This window comes from Homalodisca vitripennis, chromosome 4, assembly GCF_021130785.1.
Source record: "Homalodisca vitripennis isolate AUS2020 chromosome 4, UT_GWSS_2.1, whole genome shotgun sequence".
Taxonomy (NCBI): Eukaryota; Metazoa; Arthropoda; class Insecta; order Hemiptera; family Cicadellidae; genus Homalodisca; species Homalodisca vitripennis.
This window is the reverse complement of record NC_060210.1, coordinates 147,650,891-147,663,800: the sequence shown is the minus strand read 5'-3', so window position 1 is coordinate 147,663,800 and position 12,910 is coordinate 147,650,891. Positions and strand designations below refer to the sequence as shown.

Here is a 12,910-nt window from a genome sequence, read left to right as displayed (position 1 = left end):
TTTTACTGGTATTATTTAACTTTACATAACTTAACAATCATATGAGTTAGTTTTTGATTGAGGGATGAATCAAGAATGTTAGTTTTTTAATTGGGTAGTGTAGAGTTGAAGCGTTAAAGCTACCTTGACGAGTGACGTTGGGTTGGCTACAGTTGGACTCGTCGCTGTAGTCTCTACAGTCATACCGGCCATCACAGTACTGGGCTAGAGCAATGCAGCTGCTACCATCACGACACTCGAACTGCTCTGATGTGCACGCTACCAACCAAATTCCACCAAATAACCAAGCTGCAGTAATTGCAGATATAAACGTATTTGTAGCAACATAGATTCTAATACTGTCAAAAAAGCACAATTTTAAAGCAGTAAAAAGTTGTACATATCGTTTAAAGTTAACCGAATAATAATTTCACCATAAATATGACACCTTTTACTGGTATTATTTAACTTTACATAACTTAACAATCATATGGGTTAGTTTTTGATTGAAGGATGAATCAAGAATGTTAGTTTTTTAATTGGGTAGTGCAGAGTTGAAGCGTTAAAGCTAAGCTACCTTGACGAGTGACGTTGGGTTGGCTACAGTTGGACTCGTCGCTGTAGTCTCTACAGTCATACCGGCCATCACAATACTGGGCTAGAGCAATGCAGCTGCTACCATCACGACACTCGAACTGCTCTGATGTGCATGCTACCAACCAAATTCCACCAAATAACCAAGCTGCACTAATGCAACCAATTAAGCAACATAATAAAGTACAAATAATAATAAATTTGTACACATAAAATTATATATAAGACATCGCATACTCTAATGAAATAACATAGAAGAATTGAGGTTATTATATTTTACTATAAAGGGTCCTTTATACTTATCAACTGCCGCTATTGCCTTGTATAAAATTCATCATATCAAAATCAAACTAAGAGCTGTAAATGCACTTGAGATCTTGTTAATCGCAGGGGCACAACTTGGCTTAACATTTGTTTCTGAATTCAATTAGTTGTTTATTTAAACTACAAATTTGAAACTGGAGATACATGTAACTAATTGGTTACTAATACAAAGCAATTAGATCGATATACCATTCATTAACTTTAAATACAAAATAATTAACTAGTTAATGTTGTTAAACAATGCGATAGATATATAATTTATCTGAACTTCGAGTGTGATGTAACAAACTAGTAAAGGTGGACTCCTAAAGAAAAGAGAATATTGTATATTTAAGTAAACCTGGTGTTGTGTTGCTAAAAGATTGACCTTATGTAGAAACTAATTCAATGTGAGTTGTAGGTAACTCAATTTGTACTAAAGTGACGGAAGTGCAGGGGTGGGGAGGGGCGGGGAGGGCAGACAGCAGCTGCTGTGATTAGGACGTTAAGTGTGGAAAGTTGGCAAAGCAATCCCGGCTATAACAAATAACGTGCCGTGCGGCAACTCGAGAGAATTCAGTTTGTTTAGGTTGCTCGGAGAGGTGATGTTATCAAAAACACATTGTGGCCGTGTAACCGGGACATACGGGAGTTGTGTACCGCTAGTAACAGACCTTCTCTCAGCACAAATTTATCGGACCAACTTGCTAACGAACATTACAAGTTTGGCCATTGCAGACTTAATTAAATTGTTATAGGGGCTTCCGAACTCGGCAAAAACTTAGTTACTCTAAACGTAAATTGCGGAAGAGATTGCCATGGCATCCGTCTGCAATGTTGCCTTGCACACAAGCAGAAACTTACCGCACTACATGTACAACTTGACCTTTTCCCGCCAGGAGACTTTTCAGTTCCGGGATATTTATATTATAATCGTACATGCAACTATGGTTGAATGCGGGCAGGAAACGCCGTTACTATAACAGTTTCAGTTTATATTAAACAATTATATAACATTACATGTAACCATTACTTGCTGTACATTGTACATTATAAAATCATGTAATCAACAAAATTATGTAGGCTGTTTGATCAAGATTTAAAACGGAGTATCCTAGTAAATTGTCAAAAGTAAATGGTAAATTAAGAATCAAGCAGAATATTCAAGAATATGGAAAACATTGCGACGCCTTCTTTAATCACCCGCGCCGTGACCTAGCAAGAACAACATGTACCTCGATTGCCTAACCCTACATAAAATCAGGCGTTGTCCGTAGCCGCACCGAGCAGGTTTCGGGATCATCAGTCCCCGCTTGCTTCATCATTATGTTCTCAGATCATCTAATAATAGTATTGTCGTAGGTTTCTCTACTTATACGCGTATATACTCGTGCTGTAACAGCCTTCGCCGAGGTTGCTTGCAAAATATAAAACATATATGGCACATTTCATTCTCCAGTCCTACTACATTGGCAGACAGACAATCGTACAGAAAAAGATTTTACATCCCCCAGCAGACTAAAGAGAAATTGTGTCAGCCTACTGAGTTATAGGCTCAATGACGCTCAGCCAAATTCAGTGGTTGGACATGCACTATCATAGAATTCATTCTTGTATACGTACAAATGAATTTAATGCAACATTTTTTTAAAGTCAATACGCAACATTTTTCTCTATAGTTAGGTTACATGCCAATTTCCAAGTTCCGGTGAGCTAGGAAGGGTGCAACTCAAGAATATACTAAAACTAAATGTTTTCACCATATTTTAACACTGAATTGCCACTCTATTTCTTTTTCTTTTTACACCACGAATAGAAATGTCACAAATTAAAATTTAATACGATTGTACTCAGTCTGTTTTAAAATGTACGTATTCTGCTATTTTCTCGTTACCACACGGTTACTCATAAGACCAATGTGAAAATATTCCCTAGCCTACACTCAGCCAAATTTCATGCAGTGAAGAATCATCGTTAAACTCAGTATTGCCTGCGTAGATACGAAGCTTCAACCAAATTTCGTCTATAGACCAGTTCGTATTCAAGGTGTCATACGGACAGACAGATCGAAATTTTTAAGCCCCTCGAGTGATACGCTTCGCTAACGCTCAGCAAATTAATCATTTTAAGTTTTAATTAAAATTGTTCATTTGCTCGTTCTAAATCTTTGCACTTAACTTGCTTTATTAAAAAATTAGCATCAAAACATTTCGTTATTTTTATTTACACAAAGAAAATAAACAAATAACTAATTTAGAGATATGTTGAAATAGTAATATCAATGAACTGGACTACTACGGAGGTCAGTAATTACTAGTTTGCAGGTAATATACTACATTTGTAAGAACGACGTTTTTGTGAGAGCAGCTGCACGTCTGAACGACGATTATTCTGCTGCTCGGATTCTACACCACACCGTCTAGAGAAACGCTCGGATGAATGTGTATCGGGGTTTGTTCACAGTATCGAGGCTCGTCGTAAAAACAAGTCTATTAAACGGGCTAACCCATTAACAGCGTGAATCGTGCGGATTAGCACGGGCGCAGTCAATAGCGACGCGGACCTGGGCCGCTATAATCTAGCGCTAATATTGGATAAACAAGGATAATAGAGGGGCAAGTGGAGGCTGTGAGCCTAGGGGAGGGGGAGGGGGGCTTCTATACACGGTCACTTCCTCGTGCTACTCCTATATAACGGGTTTCCAAATTCTAGCACAAGATTTCCAATGTTGACATTACAAATACAACACGATGTTCGATAGACAGGACAGGTTTTCTAAACAGATGAGTTAGTCTGCTAACTTGACGTTTTCTAAAAAAAAATAAATCCGAGTGTCAAATGCGTGTATTTTATTTCCAGCACAAAGAGCTATTATTATTATCCGTAAGTGTTCGTAAATGAATGTTCCACCGGCTTATAAGGTCCGTAAAATATTATAGTTTCATTACAACATTATACAACAGTGAAAGGTTAGGAAAATTTAGGCTGCTTTTGGGGACAACAAACTAATTAATTCTTAGAAAATAACGAGAAACTGTATATAATTTTAATATGCATCTTAAGTTCACAAGAGTTTGTTGGATTTTACTAAAAACATAACTAGTTATTGTTACGGAGCTTTCGTATTGTAGAGCTTGAGGTTAAGTGGCAGAGAGGGCTTGATAGCCCTAACTTTGCCTTTTCAACAGACATTTTTCATTTAATTTTTCTTTCCTTTAAAAAAGACCTCTAGATTTACCCAAAAAAAAAACTATGTTGCTAACCTTCAAATACTTTTACGCTTTTATTTTTGGTCATAGAGTTATGGGAGATGTCTTATTTTAAAAACATGGTAATACGCATCCATTGTTTTTTTAATTTTCCTTGAAAAATATATACTTAATTAATATTTAGCTTTGAATTATACAATATTTTGTAGTTTTTATGGATAATTATTAAAAATATTGAAAAACTAAAAAACGCTTAAACTAATCATATCTTTAAGATGAGATATATATGAGGTTTAACATTGTTATTACGGGACTAAAATCAAGATGGCCGCTAGTACAGCCGGATTTAAAAGATGAAAAATGTGCATTTTTCCAGTCGAGGTTATGGTTAAGAACAATTAGGAATTTGAATCAACAGAGATCAAAAGCTTGTATTTGACAACCATTTTAACTGCTGGTCAGGCGGAAGGGCTTAAGTGCTAAGACGGTCGCATACTAGAAGCGACCATGCTTCGGCATTACTGTTACCAGTAATTATGTCGGGAATTGTGATGTGTAGAATGTGTGTACCACAAAGCTAACGGTTGGTGAACCCTCAAGTGGTCGGGCCTTGTGGTTATCGCCCAGACTCTTGCCAATCCGGCCACTCTATTTCCGCCTATCTTGAACACAGCCGAAAATAAACTTACACAAACCAGCATTCAAACCCTCGAGAAATTGAAAGAGTGGTACATGTTGTTGACAAGATATCGTTATGTGGGCAGTGACTAGAAGCAGATTACTGGTTAATTTACTGGCTAACAATCAGTATTGGATTACCAATTGAACTCGTTTTTACCAATTTCCGATTACTTGGGTTATATTAATATAGAAATGTTGTCGGCCAAAACTAGTCAGGTTGAAGAATGTAGTATTGGTATTTGATGTTCGTGTAAAATAAGTGTACTGTCCTATAAAATTTTATTTAGCCTAAGAGTTGTGTACCTTTTCATGGAAGTCATTTTTACTGTTAAAAGGAAACGCTAGTAGGCTACTGACAGCTGAGGCTTCGTGGGGCTACAGTTTAAAACTGCATCCTACAATAGGAACTCAAATCCATAGTAATTATATAAATTCAGTATAGGTGTTTCTACAAGAAACCTTATTTTGAATATAAATTACAGGCGATACGCACTAACATATAATCTTATTTGTTTAACAACTCATTAGCAGTGAGACACTGAAATCTAAGTGTCTGAAGCGAAACATTTACGGTTTTGAATCGAAATCCTATTCATAACACAATTTTAAATTTTATATCCATATTTTAGCAGCCCAGCAGTTGACTGGCGTGCCCCCTTAAGATCGTACTAATGAAACATGATAACACATCTAATACATATTTCGGAGTATCCAGAAATTATAGAGTTTCTAAAGACAAAGTGCTACTATTCGAAATTACGTACACATAAAGCACCCTATATCTTTGTGAGAAAGCACGTCATATTCGGGCATGTTCATCACACGTAGACAATGTCCTGCCTACTTGATTACGTCTTGGGAACGTCAGTTTGTAACTATCTAAGACAGTACGTTGACTACATTACCGCGATACACGACGGAACACGTCAGCAAACAAGAGTAATTTATATTGACAAAAGAGGATACTCTATTCTCGAAACAATTTAACAAAATCCCTCCATCCACTGAAAGCGCTGTTCTACACGCTGGAGGTAGGCCGCCATCATTATTACAGGACCCGTAATTGCCGGACACAAAGTGGCATACGACCAGATACGTCCACACCCCTCCGACCACCCCCCCCCTTACACCACAAACACAACCGCTTAGTCCGCGACCAACGAAGCCAATTTTTAATTAAAAGTGAAACTTGGCCCGTTCATATTATCGATGAATTAAAGTTTCAAAACAAAGCAAGTGTTCTTCACGCAACAGCGATAATGGCCGCCCCACGCTTATCCGACAATTTATTTAACAGTTTCGTCATCGAATACATACAACACTTTTAAAAGTTGAATCCACACCGTACTACTCTACTTCTCGCGTGAGTTATACCTCCACTTATAAGGAACTAAGGAAGGATATGGAGTAAAATATTGGCGACAATGTGGCGTGTTATAGTTATTTTAATTGATGTAACCTTTTAGGTTAAGTAATTGTTTTGAAATCATCCTCACTGTTTAACCCAGAAGCAAGGTTTACTTCTGGTTTATTTATATTTTCCAGTCGGCTACAGCAAAAACCGATGTGTCACAATATCTGGGCAACCATATTCAGGAGCGGCAAATGACGAGATATTGGGGTGGAAGGATGCATCGATAGGTCTATTTTACTGTGGAGGATGACTGTTGCAGTCGGATGACTAATGCAGTCGGATGACTATTGCAGTCGGATGACAGTTGTTTCCCTTAATGTAAAGGGTGTTGCGAGCCTGGGCGTGAGGGAGGGCTGCACCCTGGCTGCCTCACTGGAGAGCCTGGAAGAGAACTAGCCTCCTCATCTTCCCAGGTAACATGACTAAAATATATAGCCCGCTATCCCTCCTCATGAGATCTAGACAGGGGCGGCCGCTGCCCTTATCCTTACCCATCTTAAATATCCCGTCACTCCGCAGCAAACACGAAGGTCCCTTTAGACTAAATGCAATAAAAAGGTTTCCTCAAATTCAGGTCCTACGTGAAAAAACACTGTTCCTACAAATTTCTGCAGTTCGATATAAAACACCTCCTATGGATACCATCACAATAGTAGTCGATTCGATATTAGGCTGTAATATTCAAATTTACATCGGAATATATTAGTAATTTTAAGATTTAGAATATAATTAGTGGAACCCTTTTGCTATAGCGACGCCTCTATTAGAGAAATGTTACTGCAGGTTTATTGGCAATTTATCAAGGTGTTATTTTATACGTAAATTTTCCGACTATGCTAGTTTTGGATTCTAGGGGTCATGGTCGGAGAAAATGCAGAACATCTTCCGGAGATTTCGTCATGAGGATGATTGGATTTGGGAGATTTCTATGTAAGCTAACAGTCATTAAAAACCTGTTGTAAAACAATTTAAAACTAAAAAAAATTTAAGATTTTGAATAGCTAATAACTTATATGTATATAATCATCCTTCTTTTAAATATTGAACTTTTTCCATTTTGAAATTCTAAGACACATCCAAAATATATAAAAATTAACTTTTATCAATATACAGGTTAAAATACGAGTATGTGAAATGTTACCTAACAAATTATAGTCAAATGAATTTAGAATTATGGGTAATATCGCATTATATATCTGGGATTACACCAGAGTTTTTAGAGGTTTTTGGGGTGGCGGGTCATGCTCCGCAAAGAATGAAAAGATGTATTTGGAAATTCTACCGTGGGAGTGCCTGTGATAAGTAGATTTCTATGAAATATACGTAATAATGTTGTTATACAGTGGTAATTGTAGTAGTACACAGAACGCTACAAGCCTCTATGTGAGTGTTACAAGTTACAAGGGAAGTTGTACAGTGAAATGATAATGCGGCGTCTCAGTCACCGCCACCAGAAGCCATAACTCGCGCTGAGAGTCAATGGCTCATGAACTTGTAATACCGAGCTTCCGTCCCCGTCCACCCGTCACCCCCCCCCCACCACAAACCAACCAACCAACCCAAAAATGAGAATCTCTCAGCGGCTAAATTACACCCAAATGTTTTGCGGTCTCATTGTTGCAATGCTGAATCTCACTTAACGCTGATGGAATCTACCGCGTACAATTTAAAATATAATATCTAGTGCACTTTACTTATACTTGAAAAATGTATACGGTATGAGTGAATTTGTACGGACAAAAGTAAAGAATAAGGCTTAGTTGTTACACATCGCGGCGTACAATATACTTATACTGGATACATTACTTCCGCAGAACAATTCAGTGCTTCCACTGACAAATGAGTTTCTCAATCTTGAGTTTGATGGTGCCATTCTAAAGATTCGATGTGAGGTACGTTTAAATGTTAACGCAATATTTTATTTAAAGGAAGTATCGTGTAATTGCAGAAGGAAACGTGTGTTTTTTTATCGTCGATGACAGTGAATGCCGACCGGTTCGTCCTGTGGTGTCTAAAGGAGTGCCACGGAGGCGTCTTGTGTTGGCGTCCAGCTGAGGCAATCCGTGGCGTACCGTTGCCGAAAGGTTACAGGTCTTCGGATGATGTAAATGAATGCCATTAACATTTCTGTGACGTTTTGTCCGCGTGTGTCTAGGCTGAAGTTTATAAACCTGTCAGAGACGGCGTGTAGTGGAATTTAATGAGATAATAAAATGATATCTGATTATTGTAAATATTGCAAGATTTATAGTGAATAAGTGTGTGTTTGTAGTCCATAAAAGGTCCAATAATCCTTATATGCGCCTTAAATTCTACGTTTTAACAATGCAGGTATTAATTTTAATTCAGTTATGAAGTTTACACTCAATGTCACAAATCATCGCTGAAAAAATCAAACGGAGTTAAGAAACTCCCAAAAAACGGAAATATGCATTCACACTCAGTCAGAAGAAGTGGGTAGATTTTGATATAACTGAAATTGTTGTGTTTTTCTTGAAAAAGCCCATAAATAACGGAATTTTCAATTATTTAATTAAGGCAGCCGCCACAATGGAACGGAATGACGTACAAAGTTGGTCAACATAAATATATAAAACATGTTTCAAAGTTTACATTCTTACAATTTGGAACAGGGCGGGTGGATTTAGAATCAGGGAGTCATTTTTGGTGAAGTTAAGTAGAGACTTTCCGTAAGTTTTATCATGGGGACAATTGCACAGTAGGCCGATTTTGTAATGTCAACTACCTAAAGCCTTATTATATTTATATACATACATACTTGCCAACTAAAATATCTTTCAATCACTTTACAAATACTCGTACCACCTTTTCACAACACAAGGATCATTCATACAAAGAACGATCAATTTCATCGAGAAATATCGTGAAAATCATGTGACCTGATCAGAAACCTGATTCCATTACATCCAACCATCAAACAATTCTCGAAATTTAACCTACAAGTAGATAGATTACAAGATTAAAAAACACTTGAACATTGCTGTTTGTAGTATATAAACAACTAATAATTGCTGTAAACATTAGACAGAAAATTACTCTATAAAGACGACGCCGACAGGAAGGGCAGCCAATATTTTCCACTTCTCTTTCGAGGATCTGGAGAGAACATTATTTTTTCCTGATAATAACAACAGGAAGTGAGGTTAGGGTTGGCTGTGTAAAAGCAGATGTCCTCGAAGTAGAAGAATGCAATGGACGTAGGAAGGAAATGCGTCGATAACAGATCTGATATCAGCAGAAACGCAGTATCAGCGTCAGCACAAACAGACTACACATCTACGACCTCGCTCGCGTGCGTCTTCTGATAACAGGATCAGAGATACAGGCAGTTGTAACGCATTCACCTCTCCATTAATTCATTCTAACGAAAATGGTATAATATTTTTAATTTTGACAAAAGGACTGTATAAAAATAAAATTCCTCAAGAGTTTCTGTAAAAAAATACAATTTGAAGATTATATACACCTCGCATACCTTTTCTCTTCCATATAATCTATGTCATTAGCACTCCTTTAGTAAAAAGGAATGTACACAATAAATCTCTCAAACTGTTCAATGGAGAAGAGCATGCCAAATTAAATCAATGAAAACTTTCATCTGAACACACACGTACACATTTTGAAAAAGAAAAAAAAACTGGTTGCCTGCGAATAAGTTGTACTACATCCATATTTGTTATAATTTTATTACATCGAAATCTTATTTTATCTGAGTTCTTAAACTCACAAATTTAAACGTCTCTAAAAATTTCCCTCTAGTCCTGGAGTACGTGAGGACTCCATCAGGATGTTTCCACTCACAGTGATGGTGACAATATTTCTGGATGGATTTGTTCTGCAGGAACCATGAAACGTACGACTACGGCTGAACCACTTTGTTTAATATAAGTAGAAAAGAATAAGGATGTTATAACAGGTCCGACGACAATAGGACAGTGAAGTGAAACACGTTTTACCAAAGTTACAGAAAAGTACTGGAGGAGTTGGTATGCAAAGAGTTGCTGTGTGCTAAGTGCTGAGGCAGCGTAAGTTGGGGGCAGGAAGATGGAGCTATTCGCCGCACGTCTGGTGGTCAGATTACTTTCTTAATCGACAGCAACTCGCGCCAAACACTGTCTTTATAACGATGATGTAATTATCTCAGCTCTCCCATGAATAATCCATGTGTGACTGTACAGTCAAGGGGGGAGGGCTATCATCCAGGAGTAACGCTTCACGCTTGTCTACTGTAGGATTTCGAACAATTCCCATCGTCACATGTTAGTTTTGAGTAACGTATAACGATTGAAAATGTCCGAAATTCTATTATCTTTCAATCGACCATCGTCAATAACAAACTTTAACCAGAGAACTAGTCTATAACTTAGAAAACCACTATAACCATACATTTAGCTATTGAGCAATATTTCAATTAACAAGAGGTTGAGAGCTAAAATACCAAAACACGATGATTTTTTATTCTCATTGTTCTCTTTATTCTTTTTGGTTTAATCGTTACAGAGGTTCGACTCACTTGAGCCAGACAAGTTGGAATAGGATATAGGCCTACATGTTCGATAAGAAATATAAAATCTAATATTTCATTTCTGCCAAGCTAGATATACAATTAATAGTTCCAATAGCCTAAAAGGTCTAAGTCGTTGGATTTTCAGTCTGAGTTAGAGACAGCGCAGGTTCGAATCCTATCTGTGACCCTTGCATTTTTTATCAGTGCCATCGACCTTGTACTGTATCGACTCTCCCCCTTATTCTGTTTCATAAGATCCTCGCACAGTCAGTGGCCATGAGGACGGGCAGAATAAGGCATAAAAGGAGATCGGCTTCTCCTTAAAAAAAAAAAAAAAATCAAAAACTTTCCCAAGAAACATCGACTGTTTAACTTAATTTGAAGGATGCATTAAAATTTAACACGTTAATTTATTTGGTTCTTTTAGTATAAGTCATGATTCCATATTTTGCTATGTTGTTTTGGACTTACTTTCTATTGCATTATTCGAATCACTTATTGGAAAGGAAAGGAAGTAATCCTACAGGACGTCTCTCTGAACTCTGTGGATAGGCTTTGTAGTGTATAACTTGGGTTGAGACATTAAACCAATTTAAAATTTTGATCATATGTCTCTGCTTGACTGTTTGTATTTTGTATTTAAATATCCGTATCGTTTAAACGGTCACAGTTACAGCATTGTTGTTCTGCATGACTGTTTTCCAAGTAAGGACCTGTGCAAAAAAGATCTGTTTTCATAGTACTCATTTTTTTGTTTCTTGTAATTTTTTCACCCAGTTTCAACAGTTTTTAAAATACTTACATTTAAGACATATGAACATACACTGTTCTAAAAATATGTTTTAACACTGTTAGGTCCTTATCAGGCAAACGGTTAAACTAAATTATAATACCTTTTAAGAGGTACGAATTTTTAAGTACTAAAACACAAACAGACATACGTAAAAGTAATCACCGAGACCCATAACGGCAATCTAAAATGAGTTTGTTTCAACCCAAGGGATAACACCACAAAACGTATCCAGAGAGGTCAGGGATACTGCACTATGATAACAAGGCCTCCACTAAAAAAAAAAAAACTAAAAAGATTTTAAACTTCCAATTTTTAAAAGTTTACATATCGCATTTCAAATGTATGTAGACAAATATCTGGGAGGGGGATACGACAGAAGCGTGACGTTTAAAATAAAGTACGACAGAACAACTGGGCCGTCACAGCGAATAGTTTGGAGTAGGCATTACACACACGACACGACCACGGCGGAGTTTATTGCAGAGACTGTGTGCTGTGTGCCGTGTCTAGTGGCAGTATAGCGGAGGTGTCACTTCTCACCGGCACGCGCCTCGCCGTGTGTGTTTGTGTCACCGGACACTCAGTATTAATTAAACACATTCCTGTCCCCTCCACCCCGTCCCACCCTCTTCTCTCACTCTGGACTCGGAGCCGCCTCACTACGGGACATACTTCCTACTCGTGTGTCCGGAGTCTGCATTGCAAGTGGATAGCAAGTTTTACCGAACATAAAGTGTGTATAAAATATACGTGCGCCAGTGCCTTTGCGCGCGCTCAAACAGCATAATCAAATAAGTTTTGAAAGTAGATAGAGAGTATTCATACAATAAACAATGTTTTATTTACAAGTCTTCATATATATACATATATATATATATATATATATATATATATATATATATATATATATATATATATATTTGTACTGTAACCAATAACAAATTAACTACGTGAGTACAAAAATGATTTCATATCACATAAGTTAAATTGTATTGTTTAAATACAGTAATAATTTAAATCCCACGGAAGACAATTTAGATGAAAATGCTACTACATTTTGCTTATTATATCGTTGAGTTAAAAATTATTTTTATTTTACAGTCCTGGCTTAGCGTGCCCTACGACCATGTAAAACTTTTCTATCCCGTCGAACCTCGAATATTGACGTATAATGTTTTTAATATTTTCAGGTCAAACCTAAAACTTGAAAACGCCTCACTTTCAATGCCACTTTACATTCCAATTGTTTACGTAAATCGGCAGCAACATCTATGCATCACCCGTTGATACGTTTCTAAAACCTTTCAACATTCAACTGGCCAAACTGGTCAATTGATTTCTTTTTATTACAAAAGAGACAAAACACAGAGATGGAGGTTTATTTCGTATAATTTATACCGGCCAAGAGA

General features: G+C 37.1%; 1 protein-coding gene across 33 annotated transcripts in view; it reads right to left on the bottom strand.

Moving 5' to 3' along the window:
- Window positions 1-12,910, bottom strand: part of LOC124360280 (basement membrane-specific heparan sulfate proteoglycan core protein) — a 528,539-nt gene that overhangs the window by 212,193 nt on the left and 303,436 nt on the right. For 25 of the 33 annotated variants that reach the window (XM_046813745.1, XM_046813754.1, XM_046813763.1 and 22 more), the window contains 2 exons: window positions 557-691; window positions 124-258 (listed from right to left, as the gene is read on the bottom strand). The exons of 6 other annotated variants lie outside the window; for them this stretch is intronic. In XM_046813745.1, coding sequence (XP_046669701.1) covers window positions 124-258; window positions 557-691 — 270 coding nt within the window. The remainder of the gene's footprint in view (window positions 1-123; window positions 259-556; window positions 692-12,910) is intronic. 2 more of the 33 variants (XM_046813762.1, XM_046813770.1) reach the window with 1 other exon arrangement.